The following is a 14,219-nucleotide window of genomic DNA, read 5'->3' on the forward strand; positions in this document are numbered from 1 at the left end:
CATTTCTAGCTATATAACTGATTTCTGTTTTTCTGTTTGTCTTCGATTTTTTTTTCATATATATTTCTTGAAAAATATTTCGTAAATATTATTGTTGTTTAACTGTTTGTCTCTTTACTGTTTGGATTTTTGACTAAAGACTATATTTGACTCAATTTTAGCTGGATTTTATTATTTTTCATAATTGAATTTGATTTGAATCAGATTTTTGATAATCGAAATTCATTCGATCCCATTTGATTACTATTAAACTTTATATAAAAATATTTATTATTTTAATAAAGTTTAATATTAATAAATTTTAATTTAATGGTACTTCAAATTGAATTGAAATTTCGATCAAAATCTCATTAATCAAAACAAATGAATTTAAATTCATAAAATGTTATTCAAACTATATATTTAACAATAATAAATACATTCTTCGACTTATAAGATGCTCAAGTTAATTATTGTAATCAACTTGATTAGTTATTTAATTAGGATAGCAAACTAAAATTTTTTATTTGACAAAAGTCTGTTCGACTATACTATTTATCTTATTAGTCGTTAGTTGTTGTGGTAGCTAGTTGTTTCACTAATCTATTAGCTATTAGCTTTTAGTAGATAGCAATAGTTTAAATTAGAAGTGTTTTGTAAAAATAATTATTTAATTTAAAATGATAAAAAATGACATCAACTATTTAATTAGTTAAATTCAAGAAAAAAATAAATATAATTGTCAAAAAAAAATTAAGTATTCTTTATGAAACACTAAACATTAGATTAGAGTGTTAATATTTGATAAAAAAAACTTCTTTAACCTTTAAAAATACTACAATTAATAAATTTAGGTCACAAGGTTAAAAGTCAACTAAAAAATTATTGCCGAACGGAGACAAATTTAACTCTTCTCTTATTATAGAAAACTTTAAATTGAAAAATTTACTGATGGGTTAGTGATCTTTGGGATATTTCTTGAAACCCCTTTTTCACCCGAGTGTGTTTGATGTCTGTATAATCCAAAAATAAATGTCAGATAAAAAAATTCTGCTGACGATGGAGCTCTTGGGCGAGAAGAAGTGAAGGTCTCACATAGCATCACCAATTTTGCAGACTGCAGCATTTCTGGTGTTATAGTTTGTGGATTGGCCAAGAGGCAAATATATCAATTTTAAACCAAATTGATTTTGCTTTTGAATCATTTTTATAAAGAAAAATAAATTAAACCGGTTTATTTATGGCTAAAGAAGACGGATTGAACCGACTCAACAATTTAATAACTATGCTTCAAACCTTACTAAAAGACCGAAACTTAGGTGCGAAGAAAGCGGAAGAAGGCAACTTTGAAGCCATTTGAAGAATGGGTTTTGAAGCAATTGTCAAATTTTAGATAAAAAAGTGGATAATTGATAATATTGTTTTTATCTGAAAAAAAATTTCTATTTGCATGAATTCTAATATTATATTTGCACCCAACTTTATCTTTGATATTGAAATATTTCGACGTGGCAAAGGTAGGACATGACAGATGGACAACCTTAATCAAATGTAAACTGAGGCTAAAAATCCTATAATGCATAGATAAAATTTTTTAATTAATTTTAATTTAGCACTATATATTAATATATATATATATATATATATATATTCTCTTTTTCCGAGGAAAGTAATTTAATTATTTCTCTGATATTACTCAAAATGATTTATTGAAATTTATTGAAAGTAAATGTATTCTTTCCTCATTTTATTAATTTATTGAAATTTTAACTGTCAAAATCAATATTTAAGCCAAAGAATATAATTGCATATATTTTTTTAATATGAGAGGAAGAATGGTAATAGATAAAATTTCTTCAATAGCAATGACTCTAAATTTTAAAATTTGACCTTTATAAATAAAATTCACTTGAATATAGTTGTATAAGTTAAATACGCGAGTTATATTATTTATTAAACATACAAGAAAAAAAATATTTTGATTAATAAATAGATAATCTGAAAATAATAAAATTTTAATAAAAAAACATTTAATATTTTTCTTTTTGGCCTTATTCACATAAAGCACCTGAAAAAAAGGAAAAAAAAAAAAAAAAAGGAAACTACTGAACTACCGCTCAAGAGAGAAACAAATCCACAAAAGAAAAATGGTAAGAGCATAGTTTTTTCATTATCCAATATTTTATTTTTATTAGGCACTCACCGTCTAATCTGATCTAATGGATAAAATAAAATAATTTCATTCAATAAATATTATTAATATTATGTTGTATTGATATATAACTCAAGTATAATAAACTCAAAGCAGACTGATCGCAGATATTATAAATGTAATTCATATTCAATATGATAGAAATTCAACCTGAAAAATAAATTAAATTTTTATAAAAATAAAATAAAATTGTTTATACAATCAAATGAATTTAATCGAACTGATTTAATTTTAATTTTAACTTAATTTTTGGATGAAATTAATTTGGTTTATAAATTTTTTTCATTTTACTCTTTCTGTCCATTTTGTTTGCTTGTTATTCCTTTTTTTATATTTCAAAATATTTGCAAAGTTTTTAAATTTATACATTTAAATAATTATTTTTTTCTCTCATAACCTTTATGGTTGTTCATTAAATGAAAAAATTTTATTAATAATTAAGGGTTAAAAAAGATTGAATAATTTTTATTATTTAAATTCTTAATATATATGTTTTGTCAAACCATATAAATAAAATAGAACAGAGAAAATATATAAGATCAAAACAAATTGAAATCAAAACTGAATTACTGTAAAGAGTATTCAATAGGTAAAATAAATTTAAATTTAGCTTAAAAGTTCTATAAGTGTACTACAAATGCAAAATAAGATTAATCTCAGTTGTCAAAAGTATAAGAATACATGTGAAAAACTGGTAAGTTTAGTTGGATTCTGTTAGTTTCACCGTATCAAAAATGAATTAAAAACCAGATCGGCCAATAATATAAGAATCCTTTATTTTGGGGATGTGGTCAGAAACGAAGAGTTACAAGACGTAGAAGAAGTGGGAATTGAAAGTCCCGAGGAGAAACTAAAGAGGATAAGGCTATCTTGTAATATATAAATAAGATAGATGACTGTTCGATTCTATCCTAATGGTTTTCTCAATCAATTTGACGGTAGCCGCCTTCAGACCTTTCTTATCTATCAACTCTCATCGTGTGTTTGATCATTTGATGAATGGTAGTCAAAAGATTGCAGTTGTTGAGAATGGTTCAACATTACGCAGATCGAGTTTGAGTTTTGGAAGTAGCTTCAGTTGGAATTGGAGAACAGTATAAAGCTCAAAATTCATTAAGTTTTTAAGCTTGTTTATGAATAATATTTTTATTTGAAAAGTTAAGTTTTATTTTTATTTTTTTTAATTTTTTAAGTTACTCATAAGCTTTTCAAGTTGAATTATTGGTTTTATTTTCTATAAACGAGTAGGTGGCATTGAGTTTATTGTGTGACCTATAATGTTACATTTATTCGTTTGGCCTCTATAACATTATATTTATTAAGATGTCTCTTCTTAATGTATGACCCGCATTAAGAAATGCACACACTATTAATGTATTTTTTAATAATGATAATAATTTAAATAATTATATTAAAATAAAAAATTAATATTTTTTATTTTATGATTATGATTTATTATAAATGATTATTTATTTATTTAAAATATTAACGTATTATACTTATTTATCGTAGTGTGTCCTAAGTGTGTGGATATTCTACTTTTTTAAAAACTATCATATCTCGTACGCTCCCGTCCGCGCACCTAACTCCTGGTACATGAGACTAATTCATACAACAAGCTAATCAATCAAGGTGTTATTTTATTACCAAGAAAAAATAAGTGTTTTTTTTAAATTTATTTTTGTGTCTTTTTTTATTAATGAATGATAAGAAATACTCTCGTCACAACTAAAAACATATTCAGTAGTCTTGGTAAGTCATTCATTTTTGTCGTACTCTGAGATTATTTCCCATCAAAGAGAGATTTTTTTTAATGAAAACTACGATAAATAAATTGAAATGAGAGGAGGTTAGCTCTAGGTTACATATTGATTAGATCAATTATCAATAAACTTAACTTTTTTTTAAAAAAAAAAATCAGTCCAATAACTTAATTTAGAATTCTAACATTTGTCATTTTATAATCCAAAATACTGTCAAATGGTAAATTGTGATACTTACATTTGGTTTCCATGTAAAACAAACTACTCTCCTTTTATATATTATATAGATAATTCTATACACAACTCATTTCACAAATTTAAATGAAGTTTTTTAATAAGTTAGACTATAATGACTTTCAATTGTTTCATAATCCTCCTCCACCTTATCAATTCTACTTTCTCATTTTGATTAACTATTGATAGATTCAAAATTGATCTATGATCTGAATGTTGGCCTCTTCTTTATGGTCTGTAAGGTCTCCTATAAATGAAGATTATTGCCGACATAAATCTTGATATAGTGGAGATTTTATCTCCATTATATCTAATAACTGATGTGTAGATGTCTTAGATAAGATATTTACATCTTGGCCGCCCTTTTATCTTTGGTGGTTAGCTTATTATTTTATTCTATCAAATGTTTCCCCAATAAAAATTGAATATTTATGTCCAATTTCATGATGAAATGAGTTAGTGATGATAGAACTCGGTTAATGATAAGCACTAAGACTCAAAGATGATTAAGCTCGGGTATTCTTTCTTTTATAAGCACATAAACTCTGATGAACGATGAGGCTCAGTAGTGAAGAACACTGATATTTGGTAGTGATGAGTGCTCGGCTCGATAGTGATGAGTGACCGGCTCGATAGTTATGAGCATCGTGGCTCGATAGTGGTGAGCGCCGTGGCTCGGTAGTAATGAGTGTTGTGGCTCAGTAGCGATGAGCACCCGGCTTGGTAGTGATGAGCGCCAAGGCTCGGGTAACCGATTCATTTATGCATTCTAACTGCATTTTTAGCATTAAATACTCACTTGATAGGGTCAGCAACCTTTAACTTGCTTATTGCCTTGTTCACCTTGTCAAAGCTACTTAGCTTTTTCTAGTGTAGTTCTAAGTATTATTCGATTAAGATATAATTTGGTAAACTTGCATAGTTCTTAAAATTCTCTACTAATAATAATAATAATAATAAAATATGGTCCTCACAAACTAAAGGAATGTAGCCATAAATAATTTTTTCTCAATATCCACACAGTATAATGAAAAACAGTTTCAGATTTCTTGTCTAATAAAACATGCATAGAGTATCTCCCTAGCTAGTTGCAATTATAAAAATGCAATCATAGTATAAAAAAATATTTAAATTAAATCATAGTATCTAATTAGCAATCTCAAAATGAAAAATTGATCGAGATATTCTTGCTAGTGAAAGTATCACAAATATACTTGAAAGTAAAGCAGTAGACTTATCAATAGAATTGACTTGCGTTATCATGTTAGATAAAATAAAATAATTCATTTCAAATAAGTTAACATCAGAATGAGAATATCAAAAGAGCGATATACGTACTAAAACAACAAATATTAAGAAAAACGCAAAATTATGTTTTAAAAAACATCAAATGACTTTAAAAAAAGAACTTCATCTCTCAAATAGTAATGTTTAGCATCAATGTGACATATACAAACTCAATATTAAGGCAGTAGAAGCTAGTACATTATTTTCTATAAAGATACCAAGTAATTATTATTAAAGCTTAAATAATTACATGATCATTTCATTAATAAAGCAATTACGTACATGTATGTGGCAATTTTGCTTCCATCTCTATGACTATTTATCATCATGACATTGTAACCAAACAATCCAAAAATTCACACCACATTATTATTTAATTACAGTTAATGCCTTTCCGAAGTCTCTTTTTATTTCTTCCAGTTAATGCGCTATCATTGCTTTTCTCAAGAAGGCTTTTATAAATTTTAATAAATTAAATTATTAAATACTCAGTATATTTTTTTTAATAAATGTTAAATTAGATCACTCTTTAAATAAATTGTATGAAATTTCTAGCAATACCATATAATAATAAAATTATATTTTTATTTTTATGTTATTTATATATCTAAAGGGGTCACTGCACTTTCATATATCAACAATCATACTTGGAATTGCGAATTATAAAGCACAAAGAAATTGCAATGATACAATACTTTGATTTCTCAATTGGGTTGCTTCTACTCATCAAGATGAGACCGGTTGCCCTCCCAAAATAACAAGATGAAACTCAATGACACTAACAAAGTAAAACATTTAGAAAGAGTCGGCGTCCGCCCTTTTTATCTTGGTCTCCGCCTTTTTATCTCTGAATGGTTAGTTTATTATTTTATTCTATTAACTATGAATTTGATTATGGTTTAAAATATAATACTTAATAGCAGAAAATGAATGTTTGTTGAAACATTTTGCAGGACATAATTTTAAAAAATTCTTCTTTGATAAATTAGATATTAAAGGGGAATAAGATTTTATTTAGATGAATAAGATTCTGTTTGAATGAACAAGATTCTATTGCTATGTATTTGTTTTGATAAAAAGAACACATAGTTGTGATGAAATCATAAATAAAATAAGGACCAAATAGTAAAACATACAAGGACTTAACTATAATATGAGGCCCTAAGAGTTATTTAGCCAAGGTTAGAGGAACTTACAACTATTTTCCAATTAAATATTTGTAATAGCCACCAATGAGGAGAGATTTTCTCTCTTTATCCCTTATCTATCCTTAAAATTTCATAGATTGCTTAACAACTACTCTAGCTTAACCTATTCATAGTACCTAAATAAGATAACTAAGCTCTGAATAAGTTTATTCTAAAAATGTCTAAAACCTAAATATCGTAAAATCAATATTCTTTGATCCTCTTCTCCATATTCAACCATCAAATTACTTTTAATCATTAATATTTTTTTAGAATTACCACATTAACTAATGTGATGAGCATGAAACAACACCTCGTTTTTTTGAATCATGTAAATATCCACAAATCCCTATGCAAAAGACACTAGATAATGCCGATATTGAAGACATGACAACAGTGGTCAAAGAGTTGAAGTTGTAAATTCTCTTAGAGACAATGGAAGCAATGCAACTCTAATGGGAGCTATTGATGGCTATGTTGCAATAGCCTCACTCAAGCCTACAATAATTCTATTATTGTTTTGGAGCGACTCATCAAAATGTTGACAACTCTGCAACCACTTACTATCAAAATATCTCATCACCTCATAGATGCAATCTTAGGAATCAGAACCCAACTGGGCAACACTTCTCACCCGAGCACTTGGGCTGAATAGATAAGAGTACAACCCACTCGATGCTAGTAGAACAAAGATCTTAACGTGAATTTGGTGGAATCAAAGTAGAGTCCATTTCAACTACCTCAGGAGGATGAGCGATCACACCATCACATAGCAAGACAAGACGAAGTACTGTATATTCTAGAAATACATTAGACGTTATATAAGGGCATCTTTTCAGTTGAAGGACATAGAGTAATTAATCTAAAGTGAAGCCTAAAGGAGTCTCTAAAGTGCAAGTCCAAGGATGATAATTGTCAAGATGCCACTGTTGAGCCATTCAAATGAGAGAGCAAGAAGCCACTCAGGTCAAACTCTACGGTACCATTAGATAAAGATAAAAAAAACTTGATAAAATAAAAAAGAGAGCAATGTCCATATATTTTATTATTCATAGTTATTTTTTTGAGGTCATAGGAAAAAGATTATCTAACTTGTTAAGTTTTTTCAGAACCCTTACAAAATTCATGCACCTTTCCCTGGGCGTTAAGTGGGGAAACGTGTGTCTAATCCTAGGCAAATGAAAAACTTTAGAGTTTGTTGCTCGCTATATCGAACCCTAAATGGGTGAATAACTTAATAGCCTTAGTAGCTCACTTCAAGTCTTAAATGGGCAAAAAGACTAAGTACCTGATTATCTAAGCTAAACTCTAAAAAAAAAAGGTTGGACCTAAAGAAAGCAAGCCTAAAGAATGTTGAGCAAGCATGCCAAACCTGAGCCTAAAGAAAGGCAAGCCAACATGGTTGAGCTTAAAGTGGGAAGAACAAATATGATCAAATGCAAAAGCGGGCATTGATCTCAAACAAGGACGAATAAAAAAAAAAAAAGAAAAGGCGAGCAAGTATGGTGGAATTCAAAGAGGGGCTAGCAAGCATGAGTGACCCAAAAATAAATAAATAAATAAAAATGTTGAACAAAAACGGAGCCCAAAGAGGGATTAGGGACTATGGATTATGTTTATCTTATGATGTACACGGATATTTTGGAATATCAATGAATATAACACATAAACTGATTCTATCTTTGCTCAGAAAAATACTTTAATTTAATGGAAATTGAATTTTAAAATTATAATAATATTTTAAAATTTTAAGCAATAGTAATTATTTCATTGTAATTTTTAGTATGAAAAATTTAAGAAATCATATTATTTCCTATTGAAACAAGTATCTTTAATATTTTGTGATTATTTATACTATTTTCATTAAAAAACTTTTGCTATATATATTTATTCAAATGAAATGATAAATATATTTTCGCCTCACAAGAAAAAATTCCTGGCTCGTTAATGTCTACAGCTATACGAGATCATTAAGGTTCCGAGTGAATTTATCTTAAAAATGCTTAAAATCTAAATATCAAAAAATTAATATTATTTGATCCTCTTCTCCATATTCAACCATCAGATTACCTTTCAATCACTAATAATTTTCTAGAACTATCAAGTTGTAAAGAAAAGGATCAATGGATTTCTCTGTGTCATTCATACAAAATAGTTATACAACTGTTTGCCGCACTTGCTTATGGTATTGAACTCATAGCTCCTGTTTAACGCTTAATTAACCAATTAATGAAAATTTTGAGTAAGTTTAGTGGAGGATACAATTATAACTAATTAAATTACTAATTAAATTTAGGGATAAATCAGTATAGTTACTTAGAATAATTGGATATTAGTAATATTATAAAAAATGCTGGTCCTTATTTATCCATAACTATCATAAATTTAGATTTTTAACTCAGTTAGTTCTGCATTTATTCTAATCATATTAAGTATTCCCTCCCTTCCATTTAAGTTTATCGGTTTTTGATTTTTCACCAGAATTAAGAAAAAGATCAAATCATATCAATTTTTTAAAAAATAAAGATAATTAACTAATTTATCTTTTTCAAATATAATTAAGTGCAAATATCCAAATAAGGATACACAGATAAAATTGAAATAAAATAATAATACTCGTTTAATTTTCTAAAAGTGTTATCTAAATGGAAAAGAAAATAAAATTAGTAAATTTAATAAAATTGAAGGAGTGGTAAGTAATAATCCAATGAGTTAATTACTTCAATGTAAATTTTGAGTCATTTAATTTTTAGGGAACGTGACAAGTTACATTCTACAACTTTCTGAATTGTTAAGACAGTAGACTTTCTAATGAGCCTTTAAACCAGCAATCATAAATTACAAGGATAAAATCAAAATTTGAATACATAGATATTTTTATATTTGCCAAAACAAAGGAGGGAAGGGAAATGGGAAACAGATTAACAAATATGTGCACAACTCCACAACCCATAACAAGGCAGTATAATTTTGGCATATTTCTGTAAATTTTCATCTGATTACCATTCAATGGGGGTAAATCTTTTAACTAAGTAAAGCCGAGAACAACAGAAGGCGGACAAAATCACGCTCGATACAATATGATTAAGTAAAACAAAACTGGTATTAGGAAAAACAAAACTGGTATTAGGAATTTTCATTCCCTCCACATGTCTGCAAATTCATCAGGCTCCAAAGGATTTGACATCTCGTGCATTTTCCTCCTCTTCTTGGCTTTGACTTTCTTTGCATACTTCCCAGCCTTCTGTTTTTTCTCCAATGCTCGAATCTGGAAGTATCAAGAGCAGAAGCATCGCCATGTTAATTTCAAAATATTATTAAATGGAAAACTACAAACAGGGGGTTATGATCACAGCAGTTGAGTATATGAAAACCAAAAAAAAAAAAAAGGAATTGCTTAGCTTGCACTATCATTCATATGTTATAACTCTTTTACATAAGACACCTTACATTTAGCAAGATGTTTTATGGTTTAATAGTTAAACCAAAAATACTTATGCTACGTTTAATAAGCTGTAACGAAATAAAAATGCTTTTGATTACATTATATTACATTCCATTATAGTTCATCAAATACTACTTGCAATAAGAATAGACATCTTAAGTTAATTTAGTAATAGTAAGCATCAACTGCTTCTCCAAGAAGCTAACTAAACAGATGCTATGCTGCTTATGTGCCAAAACCAATATTAGCTACTAAAAATCTCTGACCTGGTTGGGTGATACATAGAATGGATTCTCATACAGTGTAGGGCCTCCAAAGCTGCCACCAAATATTTTGATAGGATTCAAGCAAAATCGTGGACCAACCTGTATATAGCCATTTTTCCAAGTTGTCAGACCACCAAAAAGAGCTTGCTCACTTAAAAAAAATATAAAAAAAAATCTAAAACAAATCAATGCAAACCTCAACAAGTGTCATCTTGTCAAGGCCTCCTCGAGCAACTTTATCTGATTCGTTATGAGGTACAGATATCTGTAAAAATGAATAACAAAAATGAGCACGGACTTCTATGATTAAACAAAAAGAGGAAGCTTCATGATCGTAAGAAACAATGATTTTGAACACCATTGACCATGTAGCATAAAAATACTCGGTGTAGAATCATCCTGGATCTTCAAAAGCATCCATAAAGTCCAAGAAAAGTAATTCTACCATCATCATCAGCAATTATATGTAGCATGGTCTAATAGCAAGTAAAGATCCCATTAGCTGTCTAAGATGATAGTCCTTGGAAATAACACAATACACCATTGTTCAATAGTGTTGATTTCACTATGATGGATGCCACTTTTAAGTGGACAAGATTCACAAGTTATTTTTCGCATCACATCTGACAATGCCATTAACAGCATTGTAAGGCAACTACCGGCCTCTTATATCCACATTATAGATCCTCCCATTTCAAGCTAGCCCATGCAACGATATAAAAGATACAATGAAAACAAATGAACACATCAACTAGCCACTAGCAGAACAGAGATATCAAGCATCCTACAATTGCAACTAAAATGGACTCTTTAATTGGTTGCAGAGCGTACACGCCCAGGACATGGCCAGGACATGGATCGATCGATATATAATTCAGGACAAAGACATATGTCAAGAACTCTGAAGACAAATACTCAAATTTGAGCAATCTAATAATGGAATACTCTTGTCCAGTACCCTTTTACTGATAAGGAAATCCCGGACTAAGAAATTGAAATGCATAAGATGCAGCACTCCAATTGAACCCATATTACAATCCATATTACAACTAATGCCACAATTCACAATCAGCTAGACAAACTTATTCATATACTAAAGAAAGACAACACAAATATTCTCCCAAAAGAAAGAAATTATAACTAAGATGCATGCAACATGTTCACGCCACAAAACAAACAGCAGAATTCAATCCCCTTACCATGTAAAGTTCCAGCTCATCAGGGCCCCAAAAGAGGGATGGGAAGGTACTTATTAATATTTGTCATTATGTAAGATAACAACTTAATGTATAGTGTAAAATAACAATGCACAGGAATAGAAGGTATTATCATTGAGCTTTAGAGGCTCTATTACTGCGTATCTTTTCAAGAATGTACCAAGGGAAGTAGGCCACAAAACTCTAAACGAGGTCCAAATTACCTGGTAATTGCGAAACCATATGTGATCATCAGCAATGGAGAAAACAAAGACATGATCGTGATAAGGTTTAGATTTCCGGTGCTCCTTTGGTGTTCCAAATATCTAAGAAAAAACAAACAAAAAACTAAATACTTTAAGTAGCATATGAAAGCACCTCAGAAATACCTACATAACAAAACAACATTTAACTATTAGCAATCAATGCAGAATGTAATTTGCAAAGAAAGCTCAATTGAATTTGAAAAACCTGAGACGAGAATATTCAGTGATTTGGGATTCCATGCAATAAAAATTTATCATGTGTAGTTAATAGATTTCACAAGGTATTCACAATCAGCATATAACTTAAAAGATTGCCTTGAAGAACATTGCCAGTAACAGAGCAAGATCAGTGAATCCACAAACTAATTATCCACCAAGATGATTTCCCTAATTACGCTGGACAAAGCTATTAACATGTTTCTGTGTATGAGATAGAGAGAGGCATTTAAAATATTTCACTACTGCAGCTACCATATTTGAATTGAGAATATTTCTTGATCAACTTAGCTATTGGCTGGGATATTTAGGAAACATGTATGAATTTTTTAAATTTTGTTCTTTAAGAAAATAAGTAAACAGCCATTTCATCCATATTATAAGGTATAGTGTGAATAAACGTTGATTCAAAGAGGGGAAACAAAATATAAACACCTGGATTATCATTTCCTTCAACAGTTTCCAGTGGTCATCTTTATCAAAATTAGATGAGAAAGTCAACAGAGGCCGTGACCCTTTTAAATGATTTCCAGTAAGCTTCAATTCTTCCATTGTGTGCACTGAAAGAACAGAAAAAAACAACTTATGATGATTGAGTCCTTTTAACACATAACCATAGGAACTAATAAATAAATTTAATTAATTTGCAATGATAGAAAAACTTATAGATGAACACAACTAATCCCTATTGGAGAAAATGCCAATGAAAACAACACATGACTCGAAAAAGAAAATATTACCTGCATTAACCAAAAACTTCACTGATGGACCACTAGGGCATTTGGCCATCCATAAATAAAGATCTTTATGTTTTCTGCACTGCAAAATACAGAATATTGTGTGAGTCCTAACATCAAGGCAACATAATCATATTTGTCAGGCAATATGGTATTTTATCAAAAACATAAAGCTACAGCTTTCAAAATTGCCAGGCCATGAAAAAAATAAAAAAGGAGCAGATTTGCAAATGAAACCACTATCATGTTACAAGCATTCTCCAATACTTATAGCAATAAACACGGAACACACATATGAAATGAACCCATTATTCTATAACCAACTAAAATAATTTCGATAAATCAAAACTTACAAAAATAAATTTATTCAAAAATCACCTCAAAGAATAAGCACGAAGAACAACTCTTCAGCTCAACAAGTTCATTAAGTGCCATCCCTTTACTACTTTTGGACTCAACTTTGTTATCCTTCTTACAATGAGGCAAAAGAGACACCACATTCAACATCAAGTGCCGATACCTGACCAATTTATCAATATACATGTCAAAACAATAAAAAACAGTGCATGAAAACAAAAACCCATAAATTTATAGAGGGAAAAAAGTTAAAGTATTTCACTGTAACAATAAATAGTTTTACTGCAAGATTTAAAACCCAGAAATATAAGAAGGAAAAAGAGTTAAAATCTTCTACCTGTAATTGATACGGCGCGAACATGTGACCAAAACCTTCTCTTTGTTCCTAAAAACTTGAGTTTCAGTTTCCTTAACTTCACTTCCATTGTCTTTCCAGCCAAGGAGTGTTCGCTGAGGCCTTTCTGGAGCACTTTCATCCTTCTTTGAAGGGGCCGTGACCTCTGTTTCACTGATTTTTCGCTTCTTGCCCATTTTGAATACTAAAATATTTGTAACGTAAATAAAATTTTGTATACTACTACAAAACGTAAATAAGCATGATGGATTATGGAAAAGAAGAAAGAAGAAGAAGGAGAGAGCTCACCTGTTTGTTGCTGCTTCTAGGAGATGGCGGAGAGACACGTTGGTTCTTGTTTAAAGAAGGAAAACGGCAGTGAATAAATTAGGGCACCATTCAATCGATTTTCTTAGAGCTGACCTGTACTTGTTTAATTTTGTCAATTAATCTAACGGTTGAAATACATTTATTGAATATTGTTGGTAAACACATCCAGCGGTCCTCTAAATCCATTCAATAAAAGATCATCTTTTAAATGATTCATATTTTTGAGTTACTTTTCGACCCGGAGGTCAGGCTGTTCGTGCGACGATTTGATTCGGTTTAAAGCAATAACCAAATCAAATTTAAAGTAGCAATTTGAAAAAATTAAACGAAATTAATCCATAAAAAAATACAAACCAAACCAAATCTTAGTGTATTTTGAAATTTGTATTTTTTTTTATGTATTTTAATGT

General features: G+C 29.4%; 1 protein-coding gene across 1 annotated transcript; it reads right to left on the reverse strand.

Moving 5' to 3' along the window:
* Positions 1-9,509: 9,509 nt before the first annotated feature.
* LOC105645379 (ribosome biogenesis protein BRX1 homolog 1) lies at positions 9,510-13,938 on the reverse strand. The gene is made up of 9 exons (XM_012230969.3): positions 13,789-13,938; positions 13,483-13,684; positions 13,167-13,308; positions 12,792-12,870; positions 12,487-12,611; positions 11,794-11,895; positions 10,570-10,638; positions 10,374-10,472; positions 9,510-9,930 (listed from the first exon to the last, which is right to left on the reverse strand). The coding sequence occupies exons 2-9, from the start codon at positions 13,674-13,676 to the stop codon at positions 9,799-9,801; spliced, it is 942 nt and encodes a 313-aa protein (XP_012086359.1). The 5' UTR covers positions 13,677-13,684; positions 13,789-13,938; the 3' UTR covers positions 9,510-9,798.
* Between the last annotated feature and the right edge of the window lie 281 nt (positions 13,939-14,219).

This window comes from Jatropha curcas, chromosome 3 (assembly GCF_041381405.1).
Source record: "Jatropha curcas cultivar XTBG-Jc1 chromosome 3, XTBG_Jcur_1.0, whole genome shotgun sequence".
In the NCBI taxonomy this organism is placed as follows: Eukaryota; Viridiplantae; Streptophyta; class Magnoliopsida; order Malpighiales; family Euphorbiaceae; genus Jatropha; species Jatropha curcas.